The sequence below is a fragment of the Zootoca vivipara genome, chromosome 7, assembly GCF_965207765.1.
Source record: "Zootoca vivipara chromosome 7, rZooViv2.hap1.1, whole genome shotgun sequence".
NCBI lineage: Eukaryota > Metazoa > Chordata > Lepidosauria > Squamata > Lacertidae > Zootoca > Zootoca vivipara.
This window is the reverse complement of record NC_142590.1, coordinates 65,738,526-65,764,773: the sequence shown is the minus strand read 5'-3', so window position 1 is coordinate 65,764,773 and position 26,248 is coordinate 65,738,526. Positions and strand designations below refer to the sequence as shown.

Sequence of the window (26,248 nt, the reverse complement as noted above, 5' to 3'; positions counted from 1 at the left end):
AATGTCAAAAAGCGAACTTTCCAGGATTCTCTATTCATATAACACAAAAATGTTCTACTTATCGATTCAGAACAGTACAATATCATATTCTACTTTCAACCTCCATGAAGTCAGAATGAAAAAGTAATCCACTAGTTCACCCCCTTTTAAAGCATTCCTCGTGATCAATTTTTTTATTTCAGCCACTCAACAGGGGGGTCCTTCATTTCAAAGTGCAGGGTATTGAAGAGTAAGGACACTATACCTCAGGGGAATGGGAATGGGATATACCCTAACCATATTGTTCTTTGTTTTTTTAACAATTTATTGATTAGAGTATGCTCCCTTCATGGTTGTTTACAACATATAAAACATAATACTTCCAGAAAAATAACAAAAAATTCAGAATATATCCATATATGTGTCATAAAATAAAAGGTCCCAATGAAATGGTCTTCAATAGCTTGCAAACAAAAAACAGCAAGGGAGAGAGCCCACCACATTTCACAAGGCAAAGCATCCCATGATACAAGTTATTTAGAGGCCTCTTCTCTTGTCCCACTCAGTTGTGCTTCCACTCTGGGAAAGACACAGAGAAGAACCATTCCTTCTGATCTTAGAGAGCGACTAGGATGACATGGGAGAAGGCAATCCCCAAATGATCAACTTGTTGACTCAAATGTCTTTTTCAGAGCCTCTTCCTAGATCCGTTACACTTGGCACCTCAAAAACAGTAATACTGTGATAACAATTAAAATGGTGTAAGGCAGAAGGTCTCACTGTGGCTTAGGAAACAGCCTTACACCAGACTATTTGTCCATGTAGTCTAGTACTGTCTACTCTAAATAGTCATGGAGATTCCAGATCCTGAATCTGAGATTATTTTTCAAGGAAGTGCAGCTGGGTGTTCTTTGTGCAGGAAACTCAGGATGAACCCTGTACCAACTTCACAACAGTTTTAACACAAAGGCTGCAATCCTATACCCACTTACCTGGGAGTAAGCACCATTAGGCTCAATGGGACTTACTTCTGAGTAGACATGTACAGGATTGCACTGTATTACAGATCAGCAGACATTAGGTGAGGGGAGCAAAATCAATAAATACTATACAGTATGAACATTTGCAATCAGAACAAATTTAATGTCAGGGAGTCAAACCGAACCCTTTTTTAAAAAAACTGAAAACCCAGCATAATCAGAACCTACATAATCATTGGTGATGTTAGCTGTCTGCAAACTTTTATTATGCCCTAATTCAATTTGTAATTTCTGCCGTATTTATTAAACTAAATTATTTTAAAATGTCATTTTTATTTACTTATCATTTTTATTAAAGAATACCATGCTAATATTATGTGCTGTATAAATATCTCATTTCCTAAATAGCCAAAAGTATCCGAACTGAAATGTTTGATGTTATATTCAAGCAAATGTAAAGCTGTTCTATTTTTTTATGAAATACTTATAAACATTGACATTACAATTCAGTAACATATGCGTCCTCAAATTTTAAGGTGGACAATGAAGGCACTGAAAATGGTTAACATGCTCAGTTTTGGCATACTCAGTGCTATATCTGTTAAGATGTATGCATGCACACTTCAAGGGGAACCATCCATTTTGACTAGTTATTTTTATCCATTATTTTTACAAATTAATTTTATGAAACATTGTAGTTTTAGAAATGGGTCTTTTTTAATGTGGAAAAACATAGCAATGGAATTTTTTTCCCCATTACTGAAAATATCCTGTCCCACATCACTGTTTGAAACAAGAACGAGAACACAACAGAAAAAAGGGCAGGTTATTAGTTTGGAATAAGGGTTTGACTAAAAACTGAAAAGATAGCACTTACTGACTCCAAAAACAAAGAATTATAATAAACTACTAATGCATTCACAGAACTAATATTGAGAAGAATGCAGTGCTAAAATCATGGTTTAGTGCTATACGAACAAGCTGTAAAATTATTGTGGAAAGCCTTAGGCTTGAGTGCTTCCCCACTGTCAATGCAGAGTTAGGACTTTTGCCAGCATTTGTAATAAACCAGATTGTGGAAAATAAATGTTCTTTTCCTGGTCAATGAAGAGAAATGAAGGAAGTGTGGGAGCATGAGCCTCTGCTCTGACTCACTCCAGCTAGTGCATATACAGTAGTACTGCTAAACAATAGTTTAGCACTGTGTACAAATGCACCCAATATGGTTTGCAGGCAGGTATCTACATAGCTGCCAAGTTATCCCTTTTTTTCAGGGATTTTCCATTATGCTGAATAGGCTTCCTCGCGAGAAAAGGGAAAACTTGGCAGCTATGGTATCTATGGTTTAGATATCACAGAAACTGTGAATTAACCAAGCAGTTACTTCCCAAGCTGAGTGTATAAACAAAGGGAAGGTGGGAATACCAAAGTTCAATGCACAATACCATTACACCCAAACTAGGCCTTTAAGTTTTTGAAACTTTCTACTTTTACAATGTGACATAAAGATCGACAGATAAATAGCTGCATCTGTACAATATGTTTAAACATTTTGTATTATTAACGTTAGGATAATTACCACTTTGATACTAATCAACTTATCATATATGCGAATCACCATTTACGTTTTCTCACATAAAGTATAGAACAAGAGTAGGTGATTCGGATACTCTGAACCAGTTACCAAAATGCTACTGTCTGATTGCAGTTGAATCAGAACCAGACCTGAACTGGAACTTTTGTTGGTTTGACTCCCTGTTTGTAGCACAATGTGACAGCATCACAAAAATGTATCCAAGTTTTATCATGAAATAAGAAATACCAGTTTTTTAATCTGTCTCGGGCTTCCAACTGGGCTCCCACTTCAAAGCTGATACCTCTTCTGTTTGGTGGATGTTTTCTCATTTTGTTATAAGCCGCTGCTTTTATTCCCCTGAAAAATGCAATTAAATATCAATCACCAGAACCTGTGTCAATTGCTAATCTGTCTAATCAGTTAAAATAATTCATATTCCAATGTTTCAATTATGTAAGTTTTCTTTGCATTCTTTATACTGTATGTTGAAAAGAGTGCCCTTTAATATATAGTCTCTTCATTACAAAGACTGGCTTTGTATACCCCATATCTTACTAAAACTCAACTCTGGTTGTCAAAGTGGAGCACCTGGGTGTACTGTGGAAACAGTATCATTGTTGAGGGGCTCCCTCCGGTGTTCAGGTACCAACTATTTGTAATGCTTCTCAAATTAAATTCTTTGTGGTCAATATTTTATTGATAATTCAGCAGTTTTATACATCACTGTTTGTTGTTTCCAGTGCTACCTGTCTACGCTTTTGCTCCATGTGCTATGGCCACCACCTTCAGAGTTTACTGTGTTGTTGCCACGTAACAAGCTATTTTGCATGTAACTGCTTACCACCTGGATTGTCCGCTCTAAATGTTTCTCTAATGGGCCAGATATCACGCAGAGCAAATTTTGAGTAACCACAAAGCAGATGCATTGTCTGAAGAGGTCCTTAATTTCAACCCTGCAAGTTTACAGATATGATGCACTGGACAGTGCTAGCTTTTACACAGTACAGAAATCTTAGATTTAGTGTATGTAGTGTATTACAGAAAACTGGGTGATCCATGGACGCTACTGGATTATCTGGGTTATCTGATATATACTGCTAAATATATTATCTTTTCTGCAAATGCCTTTGTTCTTGCACTTTTTGCTTCAAGTTCATGCTAACAGCACTACAGCCTTTTACTGCTGCAATTTTGTTAAGGTTGTTTTGTGATTTATCAGCTCCTTCATTAACACCATAAGACTCAAACTAATGAACAGTGACATATAAAAGCACTGTTCTGGAACAGTGATCTGGAACGCCACTGATCTAGAACATGAAAATCATTTGCAAAATGAAACAGCCTTAACATGGTGGCTCTTAATGAACTGTGTTTTAGACATTACAATAGAACTGCAACACCTTTTTCTAAAAGCTTTCATCCCCCCCCCCCCGGTAACTGGAACATTTGTTGACTCCCAGAGTTGCTTTTATTTTCAGTTTTAAGTTTGATGTACAGCTTAAAATCATAATTTTAAAATGCTATTGTGAAGTAAACTACGATTTTCTGCTGAAATTTGAGCTACTAAGAAGCAGTGGGCATTAACAATGTTTCAAATATTAAAAATATGTTTTGCTGGTTTACATGGCTCTGTCAACAGCATAACAATTGGACTACAATAACAAATCCTATACACACAGAGACAAGCCAAAATTTGATAGCCAAGCCAAAATTTGCAGTTCTCAGTAGCCTGCCAAACTCGTTGAATCCAATGAAGTCACTGTGTAGGTGGAAAGACTGCTCATGTAACAGATTTCCCCCTGTGCTCCCCATACCCCCCAAATCTGCTTCAGAAGGTTGGGGGTGCAGGAGTAGAAGAAGGGAGGGGACGTTCCATTGCACTAACAAAAGTCATTCTACGCATGCAATGCCTTTGCTAGGCTTTACAGCAGGCACCCCCAAACTCGGCCCTCCAGATGTTTTGGGGCTACAACTCCCATCATCCCTAGCTAACAGGACCAGTGGTCAGGGATGATAGGAATTGTAGTCCCAAAACATCTGGAGGGCTGAGTTTGGGGATGCCTGCTTTAGAGGCATGCAGACGAATCACTCTGTTAGCCCAGCACGGGTGTAGGGAACATCGCCACCCATCAAGCTCTGAACTAAAGGTTGTAGGTGAGCCAGGGCTTGCTTTTCTGGACAGCCCAGCACCAAGAATAGTAGCCCCAGCCTTCTCCAACTGGGAGCTGGTGTGAAAGGGATCTTCCCCATACTTGGGCTGTGCTTCCAGTACAGTCCAACATCAGGGACAATCCCTACTCCCCATCCATGTCCAAGGCAGAGAGGAGGGCTGGGCTTTGTCTTGTCATGCATACCAGCGAGTGATGAGACATGCACTGAGTCGAGTGTCTTAATACAACTGAAGAGTGGCAACACATCTCTCATCTTAAATGCAATGCAAACATGATTCTGCTTAGCCTTCTCTGCACATCTAAAAAAAATATGACTGAGACATATGGAACCATGAGCTAAAATATAACTTGAAGACCTCTACTAAGCATGTGAAAAAGAATGACACCCTCTCCTCCTAAATAGCTGCACAATCAAAAAGAGAATTGAGGCTTCCATAAGCTTCTGAAACTGGACCCCTACCCAAGGCCCATATGGTTCAGTTATGTAACCAAATACATACTGGTATTTATTGAATGTAATTTGTTCCCACTTTAGGCAGAAATAGAAGATTAACAGACATACACACATTACACGTCAGCTTATTTTATTGGTCTTGCAGTGCTCTCTCTCTCTCTCTCCCTCACACACGCACAAACACACAAGCTGCAAACTATCAAATATGTATATGTGGATAGCCAATCCTGCTACTGTGGAACACGCTAGAATGGGACATTCACAACTATGTGCTTCCCTTCTCTGACTTAAAAGGCCAGTATGCAAAGCAAACTTTAGAGCTAGGCATGCAGAGCAGGATGCTGGCAACTAGCTCCAGTCAACAGCTGCAGCGTGTCCTACTGTTTCTTACCCAGAAAACCAACCTATTAGACACCTGTACAGAACAAGGCATAATTTCCCACACCTCTTTGTTAACCAGGCAGACAGGGTTTCTGCCTTAATACAATACCATGTATTCAATATATAACACAAAAGAAAGGAAGTCTTGTCCATCTGTGCCACTGGACTCTGGGCCCAGAAGGCATAGACAGAGATATGTAGCAACTTAGCTCAGCTCTGCATATGTGAAAAATGAATGAAGGCACAGGAAAGCTTTGACAGAGCTGGGCAAGGAGATTTCATGTGAGAGAAAAAGCGGGTGATTGATATTTCTATCTATCCTGTTCTCTTTTTGGTTTAGGGTGGGTTACTAAAATTTGTCTTTAGGCCAAACAAATAACTGCCTAAATTTCTAAGCCTACTGAGGACTATTAGCAAGAACAGAAACTGTCAAGCAGGCCTCCAGTAGTGGCTATCAGGTACATAAGCAGCAAGTATTTTTTAAAAAAATAAGTTTTAAGGTCTTATAAGTCCCCTTTGCATGTAATGCCTAGCCAGAGGCTTCTTGGCCTCTGTGTAACCCAAAGCAGCTAATCCAATAGTCACCAAAGGGACCATGACACCTTTCCAGTGGAATATAACTTTGAGATAAATCAAAAGCCTTCACGGGCTTTACAACTGAATGGATGAAGGAGCCTGAAAACATTTAAAACCATCTGTGCAAATGGAGTGTGTGCTGAATCCTCACGCACAGGGCATAATATGCTTAAAATGTGTGGTCTCCACTTCCTAGGTGGTTCTCCCTCAAACAGAAACTACTCCCCCCCCCAATAGCTTTAAAACATATAACATGTAGATGCAATTAAATGTATTACAGAATGCTGAGCTGTTCATGTTAGTGACTTTCCCACCAGATAAGTGCTTTCCACCATCAACTTCTCAATAGCACTGAAAAGTAACCTAGTTTTCCAGAGCACTGCATTTTCTTTATTCTGTCATGTTGAGCTTGAACATACACCAAGACATGCACGAGGACAAGCATCAGGACATGCACCAAGGCTAGCATTTGTCTGTGTACAGCTATGCTTTATTACTGGAGTCCAAAGGCTATTTCCTCCCACAATGGAACTGACTAGATCCAACTGACTTTGGTCAGGTCAGTTTATTATTGGACTATTATCATCCTGCATTATTCATTTTCTTTATTCCTCCTTTATTCCTCCCTTCTTGGTCTCCACCAAAGGCCTGTCTCTAGATTCTAATTCTGTTCTTCTGATTCTGATTCTATGATAATAATCATGCTTCCATACAACAGCATATTCTATTTCCTTTGCTGTATCCAGCCTGGAAAAGATTCAGCAGTCATAACCTTTATGTTCCACTTCCACAATGCACAGAATGTCTGTAATACTATGTCTCTGTCTGAAGACCAATCCAAGAGAGAGGGATAGTATCTGCACATCAAGCTCTGTTCTTGACAGCAGCCATGGACTCAAAGTGCCAGGTTAAAAAAGAATGGTTTTATACTGCAGTAATGATTTACAGATTTACAGAAACCACAGATGATCACACTATTTTTCATATTAACTGCTCCTGCTAGTTTATTCATGTTAATGTGTGGTAGACATTATGGGGCCCAGTACAGACATCATGCTAGCTCCCTTAACTGCAGTTGGCAGTGACCCTGTTGGGAGATTCATTCCCCGTGTGCAGTCATAGGTTTGTTGTCTGTCATATGACTGTATATGTTTTCATTCCACAGAGTGGGAAGTGACGTAGACAGGATGTTTGTCTTAGTGTGTTCCTGAAGTGGAATTGTTGTTCCTTTGTTCTTTCTCTTTGCTGTCTGTGAAGCTAGATCTTGAGAGGGAGCCATGATGAAGAGCTCCGTGTGTGTTTATATGTAAATAAAGTAGATTAGCCAAGATGCTGTGCTACTGAGTTCTGTTACGCAACTGTGCAACCTCTGTGGATCCCTAAAGTATGCTGGTGTCTTCTGGCACCAGTTGCTGTGATGTTCGGGCTAGAGAATGCTTATGAAGCTCCCGAACGATCGCCCAGGAGGGAGGAGAGCATGCCAGCCGGGCATGTGTCTCTGCCAGGGTCCTACTCGTAAGTAGGCCTTTTCCTGACAGACCCATGCTTGGGAATATACAAACTGCCCTCTTTCTCCTCCACTTTTTGGCACGTTTTCCTATTTTTTTCTCTTGTTCACTTAACTGTAGGTTACCATTGCATCTGTACTGATATTTGCCATGATTATTGCTGACCAGGGTTTGGAAATATGGTCTTAAGTGCAGTTATGAAGGGACCTTGTTATCTGATTAGCGTTAACTGTGCTTGGTACCACTGTATGAAAGCAGGTATTTTCAAGTTTGGCTGTAAAATTTCATGGTGGTTTATGAATTGGAGCATATCAACAATGTTTCTGCATGCCTTCATTCCCACTCGCTACACCATTTTGTCACTGAAGTAATTACATAATGTGCTTTTACTATACTACAGTGTTACGAACCTTGTGTTACGTACCATCCTCCTTGCAAAAGCTTTGGGCAATGAGCTCCGCTAACCCGGAAGTAGTTGCTCCTGGTAGTGAACTTTGCCCCAGGATGTGAGCGGAAGTCGCGCACTAGTGGCGCACACGCAGCGGGAAACCCCATTAACGAAAGTGCAGCTCAAGATAAGAACAGTTTCATGTTAAGAACGGACCTCTGGAATGAATTAAGTTTGTAACCGGAGGTACCACTATATACTATACTTTTTCTGATGAATGTGCCTAGTGATATATTGGTCCAATTTATATTGCTCTGTTTCAATGGTTGTCTTTTGTCAGTTAATGTGTACTTTCTCTCTTCTAGTGGATGTTGTTTGTAGGATTCATTCTGGGACACAAGATGGAGCTGGAAAAAATAAGCTGCTATTCTTGGACTTTGTGCAACTGTTAACAGATTAATTGGTAAAATGTTTATCAGTAATGCAGAACATTAGAAAACTGTAGAAGTTCTGCTCGCACCAGGAACTGTACACAGTATTTTGTAAGGTAAGAAAATTTAGTCTTTTAGTAACTGAAGCAACTTCAACTACAACATCAGATAAGAATGGTTTAGCTTAGGCACTGAAACAAGCAGATGTATCCCACAAGACATCTGACAATTAGTATGACGTATGGCAACATCTTTTGATTTAACCAGTTTTCATACATCTTATGTGCAAATTGCCTTGAGACAGTGGTTAACCAATTAATAAATCAATGATAATACTTATTTCATGATGATGTTGATTTCTATTTTATTAGTATATCAGTGGCTCTCAAACTGGAGGATGGAAGAGACAGAACACCTGAATGGGGTGAAACATTTAAAGGTAATATAGTATCATTGAAGATATGGAATCTTTCTCCTTTCACTAGCCAAGGTTTGTGGGCTGAATGCCTTCTGGCAGACATCACTCACTGATGCACCCTGAGTTTGTAAGAGTGACTGCATCCCCACTATCTCATCATACTACCCTCATTAGAGAAGAAGGTTGCTAAGATAGACTGGGTGCCATGTGTGTGACTTTAGAAAACATATTCTTCTCTAATATTTGATTAGTATCAAACATAAACTAATGAAGCAGCAGAATGAACACAACTGTGTACAAGATTCTCCACACAATCACTCGTAGCACACATTACTGGAGTTGGTTTACAGAGCTACATAGCACAATAAAATAGATACACCAAGATAAGCAATATAATCATAAATACTCAGTTGTGACATGTGTTGTGCATCATACCATAGGTAATGGCAAGAACAAATAAAATCTCACCCAGTTCACCCCCCGCAATTTGCATGCCCTCATCAGAATTGGTCAATCCAAAGTAGGAGTGGTGAATGTCCATGATGCCTGCTACAATTAGGATCCCTTGCAAGTGGATGGCCACAGCCAGGCTGCGCTGAAAAACACACCTGCAGGTAAGAAAAGGCAATTGCTACATAAGGCTAAGACCATCACTACTACTATATTAACATTCCTATAAAACTAGGCAGCATTCCTTCAGCAAATATTTAGAAAATATCTTCCTTGACCCACACCCTGTCCCAAATGCAGAAATGTATTAATGATTCTAGGTACACATACTGATCTCAATCCCAAAGTGGAACTTTGAAGGCAAAAATAAAATGATTCCCCTTGAATTAAATTTCCTTATTGTTAAATAATGCTGTGTAATGTAATGTAAACCTATAAAAGGATTAGGGATGAGAAAAGTATTCTTAACTATACAAAACTTCTAAAACTAATGGGCTACATTCAAATGTTTATTTCTCCATTTAGCATGTAATTTAAGCACATATGCTCCTTTAAGTCTTTACTGACACATTAATTATTATTATTTTTAAAAAGTTGTTGCCTGGTATATAACCCAAAATCCTTTAATTATTTTCTTGAAATTCAAAACTCTAAAAATGTAGATTTGTATTGATTACATTTAAGAAACTGTTAAATACTTGTATGAGGAGAGGAGAGCTGAGGCAGTGGCAGATGAGACGATTACTGTACCTCATCCCCATTAGATAACTGGCACTAGCAGGTATGGAGACAGATGGAGGTTCTGCAGGTGACACTGCACCTATAGGCAACAAATTAACAGGTGGCGATCCTATTCCCACTATGGCTGTCTACTCTTTGTTCCTGTCCAGTTTGCTTATCTCTTCCCCCAGGATTCTGCTTCCACATTTCTTTTTACTACCTAGATCTGTTTATCCAGGACTGACAACTTACTGAAGATTCATGCACACTTTTAACTGTGCAGGGGAGATCCTCAATTTAGTTACTGCCTCCAAGTATGGGAAGTATAATCGGGAAGCGCGGGGGGGGGGGGGGGAGCAGAGAGAGAGAGAGAGAGAGAGAGAGAGACTTGAAATAACCAATTGTTATGGTCCAACCATTTCGTGGGATTTGGTCTTACAGCAGCAGCAGCTGGCAGTTCTCCCCTGCAGAGGTAAGTAACCCATTAAGAATGTCTGCCTCCAGAGATTTCAAGAATGAAGCAGGTCAGATGACAGCTAGAGCACATATGGTGCAAGACTTGCCACAAATGCAATTGAGCGCATGTTAAAGGACATGACTGTGCCTACTGTGAGGTGATAATGGGTGGCGAAGGAAAGTATACTCTGTCACCTCCATCTCATCCTTAAGTAGCCACGGAACAAAGGTTAAGATCCATCCCAATAAACAGGAGCATAGGAAGCCTGCTGTGGTAAGTTTGTAAGACACTTCAATGATGAAATTTACTGAATCCATGATGATTTGGACAACACTGCTGTGAAAAGTTTAGATAAAGTACAGTCTGGTTTTATTAGAGCAGTTTTAGCTTTTGAGGTCTGGGGGTGTGGGACAAGGTGCTTGTAGCTGTTTGACTAACCTGGCAACTTCTCAACCTTTTCTCATTGTGGCTGATCTGAACAAGCTTGTGACGGGTGTTGTGTTTTACTTGGTTAAGTCCAAGTCATAGTATATGCATATTTGTGTGCAGAAGCAGTGCCTGCCAACCTTAAAAGATGCAGTAGTGCAGCCATTCTTGAAGAAGAAAAACAACCACCTGGTCACAGGGGCTTATGATAACTACTTTTTAGGGAAGATGCTTAAGAAGGGCAGCAGCAGTTTGGCTCCAGGTGCTCCAAGAGCAGGGTGGGCCAATATTTTTATACCGTGGGCCACAAGAATACTTTGTTTGGGAACCCATGAGCTGCACACTGTTTTGTCATGCAGGGATGGGGAGGCCAAAATTTGATGCCGCTCCCCCCACCTCTCATGCTGCCTTCCAAAAGCCAGGTAAGTGAGGTGCTGGGCTTTGGGAAGGAGGTGTGAGGGCTCTAGGACCCTATCAGAGCCGTCATACATCCTTTCCAAAGTCCAGTGCCTCACTTACCCAGCTCTGAAAAGGCAGTGTGAGGGCTGGGAGGGGTCAAATGTTGCTGATGGCTGCCAAAAAAGCCCTAGGCCTTGGTCCATGCGTTGGATCATCCTGTCCTAGAGGAAACTGATTATCTAGACTCATTCCAGTCTGGGTTCAGAACTTTTTTGGCCTTGGTTGCCTGATAATTTACTTTCACAGAGAGATTCAGGTAGGTAGCCGTGTTGGTCTGATGCAGTCAGTTGGTCTCTAAGGTGCTACTTGCTACTGGACATTTTTTAAATATAAATTTCAGAGAGAGACAGAGGTGAAGTGTAACCTTGTTGCTTCTATTCAATTGTTTCATGGCTTTCAACTGTAGTACCTTACTGCAGTGTTTTTCAACCTTTTTTGGGCAAAGGCACACTTGTTTCATGAAAAAAATCACGAGGTACACCACCATTAGAAAATGTTAAAAAATTTAACTCTGTGCCTATATTATTGAGGTTATTAGCTGCTTGAGGTTATTATTGAGGTTTTAGCTGCTTGTCCACACACTGGAATCCCAAGTGCCCGCAACAGTGGTATTTCCATTTATAATAAGGTCAAGGGACTTCAACTCAAACCCAAAACGGGAGGGGCTTCCCAAGGTGTAAAGTGACCCTCAACAGCATCAAGACTGACCGGGGGGGGGGGGGTTGCAATATACATTTCTGATACCTTTAATATTTTGAAGAATTTTGTCTGCTTATGAAAACTGAAATTAGCAATTGGGGGTGGCTGGGACTGGGTGCAAGTAATTATCTTTGCCTGGGGCACAAGATAGCCTGGCACTGGGGCACTACACCCATACACAAAGCTGGATGCATGTGCGCCATGGCTGGCAGCATCTTCCTGCCTCATAAACATAAACGATCCGAGATCACTCGTGAACTCCCCCACCCCACAACTCCACGGCCTCCTTCCCCGCCTGTCACTTTCGCAAGACGTCAGGGCTGTAAGGCAACAAGGTCAGGCAAGAGCAGCAGACGTGCCTAGCTGCGCCCAGAGACCCGCCCGTCGCTCGGGCACCGTTTCTCGCCGCCAGGGGCCCGCGCTCGCTCCTCGAGGTGCCCTCGATGACCCTGCGCGCTGGGAGGTTCGGAGGGGCCTTCCCGTCGGAGGTCACGCAGGGCCTTCCCACTCCACACTGGCCCATTAGGCAGCCCTGCCCACAAAGCCAGCGCCTGCCGCCCGGAAGCGCCCTCCCGGGCTCCGCGGGGATGCAGCAGGTGGGGTGGGCGCCCAAGGGGGCGGGGAGGAGCCGGCCAACCGCCCGCTTCACGTGGCCCCGGGGCAGCAGGAGGTGCTACCGAGAGAGCCTCGCTCCGCAGAGCAGCCCGCGGCTGAGCGGAGTCACCCGGGAGCCGGTCCCTCTGCTGTTTGCTCCCTCTCCAGCTCCACTTGGCACCCGGGAAAAAGAGTGCCTGCTTTCCCCGCAGAAGCGCTTCCCCCTGCTGGCGCCTGCCAGGCTCCTCTGGGAAGGAACCACACGCGCTCAGCCAGCCAGCCAGCCAGGGATTCTGCAGGCGTGACGCGGTGGCTCGCCGCCCCACCGCAGTCTTTTCCCCACGGCACACCAGGCAACATCTCGCGGCACACTAGTGTGCCGCGGAACAGTGGTTGAAAAAGACTGCCTTACTGGACCAGTTCAGCAGGATCCCCCTCCCTCTTTTAATGGTAAACATGCAAATTGTATTGATGAAGCTAAATTGCTTGACAACAAGAAGTGGTAAATAGTCTGCTGTTTCACAGGCAGTTTTCCATACTTGGAGGAACTAAGCCAGCAAGTTTTTTTTATCTTGAGGAGGATGCTTTGTCCCATGGTATATGGAAGAGGTAGGCTGATCGTACCGTAGCTTATCCAAAATAGTGGCTACATGCATACGTACAAGGCCTGTTCTACAGCTTGGCATTGGGTGCCTGCATCTTGGCCTTTGTGGGGGGTGAAGCAGGTTACCTTCTTGTCTCTATTGCTGTTGAACATGAAGCTGTTCAAGGTAGTCATTAGGAAATTTGGAGTGTGATGTCATCAGTATGAAAATGACACCCAGAGTCAGGAACAGATATGCAAGTCTCCCTGGACACAGGGATTGATAAGGGCCGCTAAGATGAATCTTGATAAAACGAAGGCCTTGTTGGTAGGAGGTTCCTGGGTCTGAGGAGTGGACACACTGCCTGTTCTGGATGGGGCTGCACTCTCTCTGAAGAACAGGTGCAAAGTCTGAGGGTACACCTCAGTAACACTATTGTTACTGGAGGCCCAAGTGGCCATGGTAGCCAGGGGTGACTTTTACCAACTTTGGCTGGTGCACCAGCTGTAACATTCCTGGACAACCTAGATACAGAGATTCATACATTGGTAACCTCAAGGCAGGATTTCTGTAACACACTCTTTGTGGGGATGCTCTTAAGGTTGGTCTGGAAACTGCAGTTTGTGCAGATTGCTGCTGCTATGTTGCTGAGTGGAGCTACCTACTAATAGGTAATTCATTCCAGAGGTAGAACTTTGGAAAGAACTGCCCTGACATTTTTACCACTGCATAAAATCAACATTTCCCCCATGTGATTATCAGTAATATATTGATATATATTATTTTAAATTGCTCTATCAATGCTTAAGAAATAAAATTGACAGATATGTGAGTGCATGTAGCTTAATGCTCAAGACTGGCATGTCTGTGTACATTGTTTTTTTGAGAATTGCTTGTTGTTTGAAGAAAAGATGCAACCTGAATATCCTACAACAGATGAACACAAAACTACTGGGAAAGTTTTATTTCCCCAAGGCTGATTCTAGTAATAGTAAATGTTTAGCAGAAGTCATCAACATTTCTGTTTTTCTCTATTCTTTCTGCTGCATTTGCAAAACTTGTTCCCCAAAAATCAATAGTAAACTGTATTTACCATTTCAGCATCTAAAAGACACTCTTCCCTATTTGGGTACCCTATTTGGGTACCAATACCCAAGTACAAAATATATGCATATCATATTGTAACATATATAGTGTGATGCATTTATAAATTGCAACCAACTATATTTTCTTGTTCCAAGAGTGCATTAGTTCTGCACTATATGATTGAGTCTATCAAGTATGTGTAGTGATTTAAATTAATTTAAATTCGTGTTAACCAGAGATGTTCAGTTATGCTCTGTGTTGCCCACTGATACTGTACAATCCTTTAAAAGAGAGTGCAGGTACCGTAACTACAATGTGGTGCTAAAGTTTAGCCTAGACAGCCTATTTAAAACAGTATCCACACTAGAGGAATAAACTTGCTGCTGTTATAGAGCAAGTTACAACTGTATTCAGCCACGGATTTCTGCTACTGCCCCACTTGAAAAACTGAAACTTCCAACTTACTAGAACCACCAGCTACTAATTCTTCCTCCTCTGCCCCTGCTCAGTTTGCATACCATAGCAACATAGGAAGCTGCCTTATGGAGTCACACCATTGCTGGATCTAGTTCAGTACTGGCAATGACCCTCCAGGGTTTCAGGAGATGCCATTAATTGAACCTGGGATATTTTGCATACAAACCAAGCGCTGTACCACTGAGCCAGAACTCTTGCTTTAATTCCCTAAGTCTACATACATAGCAGTTCAAACGACTGAGTGGGTAAATGAAGGTACTGCTAATACAGCTACAGTACTGATTTTCCGATCACCACACAAAGCAACAGGATTTGACCAATTAAATTTGTACAATTTCCTTGAAGGTATTCATCAGGCTGTGTGGTCAGTCTGCAGCATACACACAACAAGTTGCATAAAGAGCAGGAGTTCGTGGCACATCTGAGCAGGAGCAAGTACTGGGAGCCTGGCTACAACAAAGTGTCATGGACCCCATGCTCTGCTGGCCTCTCCTGTGCCACATACTCCTGAGGTTAGTAGGGTCTGAGGCAAAACCAAACCTTTGTAGAGACGTTGCCTGTACTGTACTGTATAATAAATAGCATACACAAAGGGGACACATTTTCATTCTTTGGGCTTGAAATACTGTGGCACATTTGCTTAAAAAGTTATCTATTGTTGCATTTAGACAAAATGAGGAGGGTCAATAAAACTATCCTGCTAAATATGTATTCAATTTACTATTTATTTAAATATCCTTATATTTTCCCTTCATTAAAAATAACATGGATGATAGCAGTATTCTGTTTGATTTACAGCCCTCCAGATCAGCTTTGTCATCTTGCCACTGAAACACACTGTCCTGATATCTTACCTTCCAAGTAAAAGATGATCTAATTATAATGTAGTAGCATTAACAAGAATGGAAAAGTAAATATAGTTTACAAGCAGGTTATTTACTAAAGTTTTAGCAACTCTGGATAAAAACTTTGATCCCACTGGCATTTTTTATTGTACATCCTCCCCTGTGGTTTTCTGTGGCAGATTGAATATGCCCAATTCTGTGGGAACAAAAGATCTAGGTTTCTAGGTAAAGTACCCAAGAATACTTTCCACTCCAGCCTATTTTCCCATAGGCACAGAAAAGGTAAGCAAAGTGAATTTGAAACACACAAAGTGAAACCACATTTCTCAAAAGGCCTTACAAACAACTACCCACAGCCAACACGAAGGGCACTGACCTATTCCAACAATATAAGCCCTAAGGGCAAGCAATTAGGAAAACATATGTTATGTAACTGCAACACCCATTATGACTGTCAAGAAAATAATACAGACTCTCAGGTCCCAGCAATTCATCACCACCTTTAATTATTACAAGAGATAATCTCTGCCCAAGGAGAAGAGGGAACAATTATCCAGGGTGTCACTACGCCCTAAGTGGCAATTATTGCGGCCACTACTAGAACACTATCCTTAAAAAAACAAACCACTAATCGTGGGGCGCTCAATGAAGCCAAAGTAGCCAAAGAAACAAACCGCGCGCGTCAGTCCTGTGGTACAAAAAGATGCGTAACTTGGCGTGTTATTAAAGGGGGAAAAATGAAAGCGCAACTGCGTCTCGATTCAAACCGGACGCTGCGCCTTGAAAAGGGATGAGCGGAGTCTTGGCTGATGCAGAACCTGCCACGATCAAGGTCACGTTACTGACATCCTAGAAACACAGCATCCCTTCTTGCCCAGGAGGAGGAGAAGCTCGCCTGCCCTTTTGGCTTTCCTTCGCCGACGGGGGCCGAGCGGCGTCGGCAGCCTCCGACGAACAAGAAGCATGGTGCCGGGAGGAAGCCGAGCGCTGCGAAGAGACACGCCGCCGCCGCCGCTACCCGCCCCTTCGCAGGGCACGAGGCGGCGCGGGAGACGTGACGGGCCCCTCCGAGAAGCCTCGCGCCGGTCCCACGCGGGCGCCGAAAGCCGCTCGGACGCCGCCGGAGGGACCGGCGAACCAGCCAAGCACCTTCCCGGCTCCCGCTGAAGGAGCCTCCGGGAACCCCGAGCCCGGGGGGGGAGAGGCGACGCCCGGGGCCCGGGACTCCCTCCTCTCCGCCACAGCAGCGGCTGGTCCCCGCCCCTCTCCGCCTTTGTGAGGCCGCGGCGGGAACTCTTCTGCGCTCGCTGCCGGGCTCCCCCCCCCCGCCTCCCTCTCTCCGCGGGGCCGCCTAGGAAGCGCCAGGTCCTTACCGGGGAGGGGGGTGCTTCTCGTACGTGCAGGGGGCTCGAGCCGCAGGGGGCAGGGGCCGCCAATGATCCGCTCGCTGAGTCCAGCCCAGCGCCGCCGACTGAGCAGCGCCACAAAATGGCCGACGCGACTGCGGCGCCGCTAGCTCGCCCGCCTGCCTGCCGCGAGGAGAGGGGAGGGTCCTCCTGGGGGAGGGGCGAAATGGTCAGGGGGCGTGGCTCCGGCCGAGAGGGCTCGGGGGCGCTCGCGCAAAATCCAGGCGGCGGCCCGTCACGTTGCGCATCCTTCTCTTGGGACCCGGAAGGCGTGGCGTTGCTGCTTTCCCGTTGTCCAGTGTGAGTTCGCCAGTGAGAGGAACTCACGACACAGGCAACGAGCGCGTGCTTTTTTTTTTTATTCAGGAGGACCCGCTGCTGTTGCTGGGCTCAGGTGTATTTATTAAATACTTGGAGAGAAGGGCCATCAGCCGCAAATTGTGGACCACTTTTAAGGCCACGTTTAAAACATACCACACCTTCTCCTTCACGTGAGGCAGAGTTCAGTGACGGGAGTACGTGCTTCGTTCTGGGATCTCTTTCTGATCCCAACCACACCCACTGCTGTAGTGGTCAACTCTGAAGTGCAGGCACTCTTCAGTGATAGCGTTGCACCTTGACTTTTGAGCTTACACAACAACAAAAAATATGAATTTTTTGGCTTCCGTATCAAGGCAATTTTCTGCTCACTCGCTCTTCCAACCAGGGGCGTACCTTGAGGTTGGCCATGTTGGCCCTTGCCCCCCCCCCCCGCCAAGAGCGCAGGCCCAATGGGTGGGTGGGTGTGCAAAAAAAATTTGGAGTGGCTAGGAGCAATTTTGCTGGGAGGAGAAGCAAGTTGGTTTATAATCTTGCTCTTTTCTTTTAAAATGCAGGTTATCCTTGTTTATAATTTTTCTGGTTTTTTAAATTGTTGTATGTTTATTTTCAAAATTTTCCAGAAGTGAGAAAATCAGGACCAGATTCTCCTCTTTCAGGTTTTGGGGGAAGTTAATAAGGTTATATAACATAACTCCTCCTCAGTCCGCTGCTCTGAGCAGCAGTCAGAATCTCTGATGTTGGCGACGGGATCAATGGCCATAATCAGAATACAGCTAGGTAGCCGTGTTGGTCTGAGTCGAAACAAAATAAAAAAATTCCTTCAGTAGCACCTTAAAGACCAACTAAGTTTTTATTTTGGTATGAGCTTTCGTGTGCATGCACACTTCATCAGATACAGCGTAAGCGTTACCGAACCGAGTTCCGCCGGCTTTAGAGACCTCTTCATATAGTTCGATTCTTACACTGGCCATAGGGTGGCAGTATTTCCCTAAACACATCCTTTGTTTCCATTTCATTAACTTTAGAAATACTGTAAGGCGCAGGTTATCGAGAATGAGCAGCAGTGCTTTTTGAAATATTGGGCACAATATTGATTATGACGCGTGGTTGAAATTATGGACTCAAACTTTGAGATTTACAGCATGTACTGCTTTGAAAGAAAATGTGTATAAGATGATGTATAGATGGTATTTAACACCAGTTAAATTAGCCAAAATGTACAGAATGAGTGACAAAACTTGCTGGAAATGTAAAGAGAGAGATGGTGAATTTTATCATATGTGGTGGACATGCGATAAGGTAAAAAGATTTTGGGAGATGTTATATAATGAGTTGAAAAAGATGTTTAGATATACTTTCCCAAAAAAACCTGAAGCATTTTTACTAGGAATAATGGGAGGAGAGATTAGAAAAGAAGACCAAGTATTGTTTATGTATGCGACAACCGCGGCTAGGACTTTGTTAGCCCAAAAATGGAAATTACAAGAACTTCCAACGATTGAGGAGTGGCAGATTAAAATGATGGACTATGCTGAACTCGCAAGGATGACTTGCAAGATCCGTGACCAGGGGGAGACAAGGTTTCAAAAAGACTGGAGTAAATATGTGGATTATATGGAGAAAAACTGTAGATCTTTAAAAACACTTGCAGGATTGAAATAAATCCTACGAATTGACCAAACAGTCAAAAAGGAACTGCAAAAATGTAGTCAATAAGAAACCCGCATGAAGGGAGGGGGGGGAAGTCGTAGCTCGGCAGAGCAAAATGTTAGATGAAAATTTATAATGTTGTGTATAAAAGAATATTCTTTTTTATTATTTTAATTGGATAAATTGGAAATTGAATAAAAATTTATTTAAAAAAAAAGAGAATGAGCAGCAGTGCTTTTTGAAATCAATGAGTTTTGATTTTAGTGGGGAATACTTTGAGTATGACTTAGTTGGGTATCATCCACACTTTTCTTTCAGCTGAAGAATTCCTCATGTTTTTCTGTTCTAGAGGGCACTGAAAGTGTGGCTCTGCTAGTAGATGCAAGCTGTGATTAACTTGCAAACTATTTTGATCACAAAGTTGCTTGTATCCTATTTCTGTTCACACTGAGAAGGCTCAGTGGGCATGCCCTTAGTCTCCCTGCCAAGTTTTGATGGGCAGAATTTTACTTATTCTGCCCAATAATATGGACAAGTTGTTGAAGATGGAGCCCAATCATATACCCCCTTGATCCCTGCCCTGTTTGGCTGGTGAAAACTGCCCCAGGCAGCTTGTCTATTTGGGAGTATCAACACCTATTTATTAGATTATGTGGAACCATTGCTTTTGTGTGTGTGTGTGTTTACACATTACATTTTTTTTAAAAAAAGTTGCACCTCCCCTGAAGTACTGAGTACTTCCGGGTGGGGAGGGGGGGGGACTAAATAGATGGTAGATTGAAGTGAAAATTCCATCTTCTCATGTCTACCATCACAATTTGTTCTCAGCTCAGATTTCCACAATGAGAAGCTAATATCTAGTTCTGCACAGAAACTGGAATGCGCAAACCCAGTGTTAGCTTCTAGAGCTCATTTTTGGCTGGAAGCTACAGACTTTAAGTTGAAAATTCTGCCCCTTGAACTTAAAAGGTGAAAATATAGGATACATCAGATCTATTAGCTGTGCAATCTTTTGAAATGCTAGGGTGCAACAGTGGGAGCATTCACAGCCATGCATGATCTGAGAGCTATGGAATATTGCAACAGGGTCTGGCGTATATCCACTACTGCAGATGGGAAACTTTGGGCCAAGTGTAGCCCTCTAGGAGTCTATGTGGCTCTCCCCATGTCACACCTTTCACCCGCCATGCTTCATGCCCTTGAGTGCTCTTGACTAGCCAGAATGTGTCCTTGAATTGTGTTAATGCCTCTTGCTTGTCGCGATGGATGGGTGTGTGACTTTTACCTGTTGTTCCACCTATTTTTAATATGGTTCTGCCTCACCATGAGTGTGTGGCCTCCAGATTGCCCAAGAGGGAATGTGGCCCTCGGGCTGAGAAGTGTTATCCACCCTTGACCATCCTGATGTCCTTAATTGCTTCTCCATGTGACCATGTGGGACTATTTGCAGTGTTGAGCCAGCTCTTGTGTTGAGGGAAGGGTGCTTCCCACACACTCAAGAACACATTCTATTACTGTAATTCACTTTTCTGGACTAAGCCAATGAGCTGAAATCACTACTGTTAGAAGACAAACAAAAAGCTGCAAGCAGGAATGGCTGGTAAAAAGTCAGCTAACGGCATTGGAGGGGTGTGTGTGGATAAAGCCTGTTTTCATACACTCCTCTAGATATTCCTAACCAGAAAACTCCAAGCTGCAGAGTTCACAAATATTGACTTGCAATGCATCAAGCTTTTGACTGATATAACCTTGCTGTTATTTGCATTAGCACTAAGATTAGGAGCTAATATGTATTCCCGGGTGGTGTAACCTGGAAAACGATCTGTGGAGGGTGAGGACCAATTTTTATACAAACCTATATAGTATGAACCGTTTGCTTTACATGTGCTTAACATTTATTTAATTATTATTATTATTATTGTCATTATTATCATTATCATCATCAAACTTTTTATTGCCCAAGGCAACGCAAAGTGGCTTATAAACAAACAACAACTCCCCCTCAATACATACATTAAAACTGAGGAACAAAAATATATTTAAAAAAAACCACTCTAAAAGGCCACAGTTAAGAGGCTAGAGGCCTGGTTAAAGAAGAAATGTTTTGCTTGGCATTGAAAAATATAGAATGATGCTGCCAGGTGATTCTCTGTGGGGAGAGCATTCCACAAACGGGGAGCAACCACTGAAAAGGCCCATTCTTGTGTTGTTACTCTCCAGACCTCCTATGGAGGGGGCATACAAAGAAGGGCCTCAGATGATGGTCCATATTAGTTCATATGGGAAGAGGTGGTACCTGAAGTTTTGGTAAAATTAGTACTCTGCTATGACCCAAAACCACAAAAGAGACAACACCACAAAGAACTCAAAAGTAGGCTGATTTTTTTTAAAAGACTGCCTGCCATTAACAATGTGTAAATAAGTTATAGTCACTCTTCAGCCAGGAGGAAAGATAAGAAAAAAAGCAGATACTATGAAAGGTAGTTTAAATTCATGCCCTTAGTCAAGGCACAGTTTGTCTAAATCTAAATCGGTGTTCAAAAACACATAGAAAACAATGATGAACCACAGGTGTTTAATTATTCTTTAACAACAGTAAGGGACAGTATGTTTTGCTGATTCACATTTACAAACATGTTGGCAAAAAGAAAACAATATCCAGTGTAATTTTTAGCCTATTTTACAGCCCTTGAGGGGGGAAAGCATTAATACAACAGCCTGTCTATGCTTCTGTTATACTTAAGTGCCAGGGGGACTTTTAATCATTACCCACACTGTAATTGGCTGCAGTGTTTAAATCTGGGAGACCTGTTCATCCAGAGGACATCCCAAAACAATTTTTAAAATCCCCTTTTTTAAAAAAAGGAGCGGGGGTGTATGGCATACCAAATATTGGTAAACACTTCCCATTTTGAAAAAGAATGATTTGCGTAAAATGTAGTTGCTCTATGGTGTGGCCACAAACAGAGTCAAGTCCTTAGTATGCTGCATGGATATGAGCTCTGTGTGAAACAGAGAAAATAACTTTATATCAAGATTTGTAATAGAAGCAAGCCCAAGGTACTCTTGTTTTCAGGCAAGTTTGGGAAGAGTTTTTCTAATCCAACATATTTACTTGGAAATAAGTTTGAGTTTGATGGGACTCGCTCCCAAATAAAGTGTTTATAGGATGATTCCAGTTCTAACAACCTGGCACAAAGAGTGAACAGCACTGGCCAAATTCTGAAAAAGGAGCCTTTTTAAATAGCACCCAGCTCCTCAGAAAACTCAGGCTTCATCAAGTACAGCTCAGTAAGAGAGAGCAAGGAGCATTCTGCACATGTCACAGTGATTGCCTGAATTCTGGATTCAGCTCAAACAGCATGTTATGGGCAGTTGTGTGGATATCACCCACATGTCTCTCCCTGGCAACTTAAGGGATGGAAAAGTCATGTGACATGCTACAATGGAGTTTCTGTAGCCACCTGCCTTATGTAAAGTAGGGAAACATGAATGCAAATTGCATCACCTGTTCCCCACATTACTAGTGAGATGTGCACATAACATGTAGTTTGGGTCCCAGAGAATGGCTCTGTTCAGATACAAGAAATCAGAACCCCCAAATTTCTTGATAATTTAAATGAAAAGAAGCTAACGCTAAAAAGATAGCTAGAAAAAGGCACACTATAAAGGTGAATGGGAACTTTGGCATTACCAAATAAACCAAGCTAAAGGATCTTTTACAGCAGAACTGGCTCAAATAGGGAAACAGTAGCATACTTTGCTTCCACATCATGAGATGGAATAATCTAGTAAGAGTCACAGTGTCTGGAGATCAAAGGATAATGTGCATTCCTCTATCCATTAAGATCACATCAACCACTATCTGAGAAGTACTAATTCGTTCTGAAGACTCATCACACTGGCACAGGAAAGGCTCAAAGCACTGACTGTAGAAGAATATACAACCTGACTCAATTTTCCAAGATTCTGTCCTTGTCATTTCCACCAACTGGCCTCTTCCCAAGGAACCCAAGCCTGCAAGTCTGTTCAAGGGCTTTCTGAAGGAGCGACACCCACTTCCCAAATGACAAAGAGGCAAGGACATGAAAGGCTCCTGTTTCAGGTATGTATCAGCGAAGTGGCAAGAGAAAGGTGTAGAAGTACTGAGGCAGCAGTCTTACTCCTACCCCTTCTCTTTAATCAGCAAGGACTCCCTGACTGGTGGAGGGGCAAAGTGGTCAGAAGACTTCAGCCTCGGTGAGAAAATTCCAACTTTCTGGGAAAGGGTGAAATGAAGTTCAGAGTGTTATGGCATCAAACTGTTCTTCTTGCTTAGCATAATTGCTCTCTTCTACCTTGTGTTTTTCAAACCAGAAGTATTGACTGAGGTCCTAACTATTACGGATGAAGGAAATCCATGATCAGATCTCCCAATGTTTTTTTTCCTTTCGTTTAAAAAGCAGTCACTGGTGGGGACTTAACCCTTTACTCCTCTCACTATTTGCCCAACTTAAAGTTCAGAGATGAGGGAAGAGACAGGTATTATACGGATACTGGCTTTCCTACCACACTGCATCAAGCTTCTCAGCTAACAGCAGCTTTGGAAGGGCAATTTAAATCTGGAAAGTGCAAAGGACACGAAGGGTTCAACTCCAAACCAGTTCAGCCTCCCTACAGCTTCTTTTAACCAAAGAAATAGATAGCAGGAGATCTGATCAAGGAGTTCTCATGTTATGTCTAGTTTGGCTTTGTAAGCCTGAGTGGGAAGCAGAACACAAAAGGCATATCTTGAGCTCAGTAAAAGCCTTCAAGCTGATCATGTTTGCTCATAACATCTTCACAACAACTTGATACCCGATTTTAGTCTATATTGGACTAAGGAGGAGAAAAGCAACAGGAGTCATAATTGACTGCTGTTTTTAACATATAGAGAAAGTTCCTTTCTGGAGAAACAATCTGTAAGCTATTTACATTGCTGTGACTTAGCTTTAACTCAAGGGGACAAGGATCTTTGCCATTTGAGACATCTAACCCAAACAATGAAAAAGTATATCTGGGCTAAAAAAAATAGCTCGGCATTTAATCAGCCTCTTTCTAAGGTACTATACAGCAGGAGAAGAAAGCAACAGGCAGTCTCCCAAACTCCAGTCCATGACTGTTTTTCACTGTGGGAAAAGGTTGCTGTTAAATAGCTTGACCTTGGTTTCCAACAATGCCTTCCACTTGGTCCTTCTAATATGAATTGAGTAGTGAAAGTACTGCAGGAATGAGGAGAGTCAACCTGGATCGGAAGCTACAGCTCATCCAGTGCTGCCAAACTGAACCTTTGGTAAGAGTGGTGTGTTTTAAGGTAGCAAAGAGAGGTAAAAGAGTTGGAGAAGGATGCAGCCAGCAATTTGAATGGCAGCACTGGCTGCAGCAGGTTTGCTCCAAGGCAGGATATATGCTATAGCAGCCTGAGACAACAATCCTTTTCCTTCTGGGGGTGAAGCTTGATTAGCGAAGTTTCCAATCTTCAGGTGGTGGAAGCAAAATCCCAGTATCTGAGAGCAGTTGGTTCCCAATAAACAATTCCACTTTGAACGTGCAGTGGATTCCCAGTGCAATGCAAAATGGTTCCAACTTTTGTGCTTTGACAATGCAGTGGCTGCTGCCTCTGGCATCTTGACTTCCTAGGAATCAACTGCTGCAGGTTCTTAGGAGTGCCCTCACAGTATGGTCTGAGAGTTGGCTCCCTGATGCTTCAAAACCCTTTCTAGTATGATGACCTCATTATTATGGGGTTTCCTTGGAGACATTAGCGGTGTTGCTGGGGTGAGGAAACAGCTGTCGAAGCAACAGAAGCAACCCGAGGAACCTGGAGCCTGCAGAGGGGAAGATCCATGGCTCAAAGAAGGTAATACTGGCAAGAGATCCTTGCTCCCTTCACATGGTGTTGCCTGAAGCCAACCCTTCACACCACTCCTTTGATAAAGCTGGTGTCCAAGTGCACAATTAGCATGCGCAAGAAGGACATCTCTTTGCGAGTGTTTTCAAAGATAACTCTGGGATCATCAGACTGGCATCGCAGACAGTTTGGGGCCATCACCATGGCCAAGTTGTTTACGTCCATCTTGGTTTTGCCCACATTGGTTGGCTGAGCAAAAATCTGTGAAATAAAGAAGGTGCAGCTCAAATAAACTCAAAGATATATAGATGTAAAATTCTGGAAATAGCCCAGAAGATTTAGTTGTCCCACAAAGAATCACTTACTCCTGCTAGTGTTGATATGCTGTCAACTTTAAGAAAGAATTTCATATAGGAGATCTAATATTATTATTGTGGGTCCTAAGACCTGCAGTCAAGACTGCCCCTGATACACATTAGAAGAAATGAAGATTGGATCTTCAGAGGGTTTTATTCAAATGTCATCCTTCCCCTAATGGAAGGTTCTTTGGTTTAGCAATGCCTTTTCTCAGTGGAGCTCAGGTAGAAACATTCATCAGCTAGTTCCCTTTTCTTCGGCAGCCCCCACCCCATCTCAAATCTGCTCTGGGGAGTTGACAAGCCCTTTAGAACAGTATGGGAGGTGGCAAAATGCGGAGAGAATAGGTTCTTCAAGTGGTTCTTAATCCCTGTTCCATTGATGGAAGGCTGTGCTGGATTAAAGAGCCTTCCATCAGTGGAAGGATATCAACTGGATATAATCCAGAATATTTGCAATGCAGAGTGAAGCGAGACGTTCCGGAGTGCAGCTACCATATGCTGCTTCAGAATGCCTGTGGCCTGTCTGCTGCTTCAGAATGATTCCTAGTCTCAGAAATGCAGTTGCCTACATACCTGTAAGAAGTGGATGAGGTAACACAAAACCAATTTGTTGAGCTCAGGCAGGAGTTCCACTACTGCTACAGCAGCATCAGGGTTCTCATAGTTGCTGATACACTCTTTGTAGAATTGCTGTGGGATGACAGGCTCCTCCAGCTCCCGATACCACAGCTTCAGCAAAGAAGCTGCAAGGGCAAGAAGGAAAAAATCAAGCACTTTCAACAACAGCAGCTTAACAAATAAGGTATCTGGGTCAGAAACATCTGTCCTGAAGCAGATATTTAATTGAATAAGGACACAACACCCCTGTTCCTCTATCTTATGCTAAACAAGACTCTGTTCTTCCCCAGAGGAAATACAGCATCACCTAATTCATTGAGATTTATGGTTTCAGACCTTTGAAATCACAGGACACAAATCCTAAAG

The 26,248-nt window shown here is 42.7% G+C and overlaps 2 protein-coding genes across 10 annotated transcripts in view; both read right to left on the bottom strand.

The window, feature by feature from the left end:
* The window catches only part of PHF20 (PHD finger protein 20), a 46,066-nt gene extending 28,888 nt beyond the window's left edge, over positions 1–17,178 (bottom strand). For 2 of the 4 annotated variants that reach the window (XM_035123396.3, XM_035123402.3), the window contains exons 1-3: positions 17,033–17,178; positions 9,331–9,470; positions 2,782–2,892 (exon numbers count right to left, since the gene is read on the bottom strand). In XM_035123396.3, coding sequence (XP_034979287.3) covers positions 2,782–2,864 — 83 coding nt within the window. In that variant the 5' untranslated portion in view covers positions 2,865–2,892; positions 9,331–9,470; positions 17,033–17,178. Of the gene's footprint in view, positions 1–2,781; positions 2,893–9,330; positions 9,471–10,301; positions 10,497–17,032 lie in introns of those variants that run through there. The other 2 variants (XM_088673472.1, XM_035123401.3) reach the window with 2 other exon arrangements.
* Positions 17,179–21,594: 4,416 nt separating this feature from the next.
* The window catches only part of LOC118088364 (rho GTPase-activating protein 39), an 80,861-nt gene continuing 76,207 nt past the window's right edge, over positions 21,595–26,248 (bottom strand). For all 6 annotated transcript variants that reach the window (XM_035121953.3, XM_035121954.3, XM_060277230.2 and 3 more), the window contains 2 exons: positions 25,838–26,007; positions 21,595–25,166 (listed from right to left, as the gene is read on the bottom strand). In XM_035121953.3, the coding sequence (XP_034977844.3) occupies positions 24,972–25,166; positions 25,838–26,007 (365 nt within the window). In that variant the 3' untranslated portion in view covers positions 21,595–24,971. The remainder of the gene's footprint in view (positions 25,167–25,837; positions 26,008–26,248) is intronic.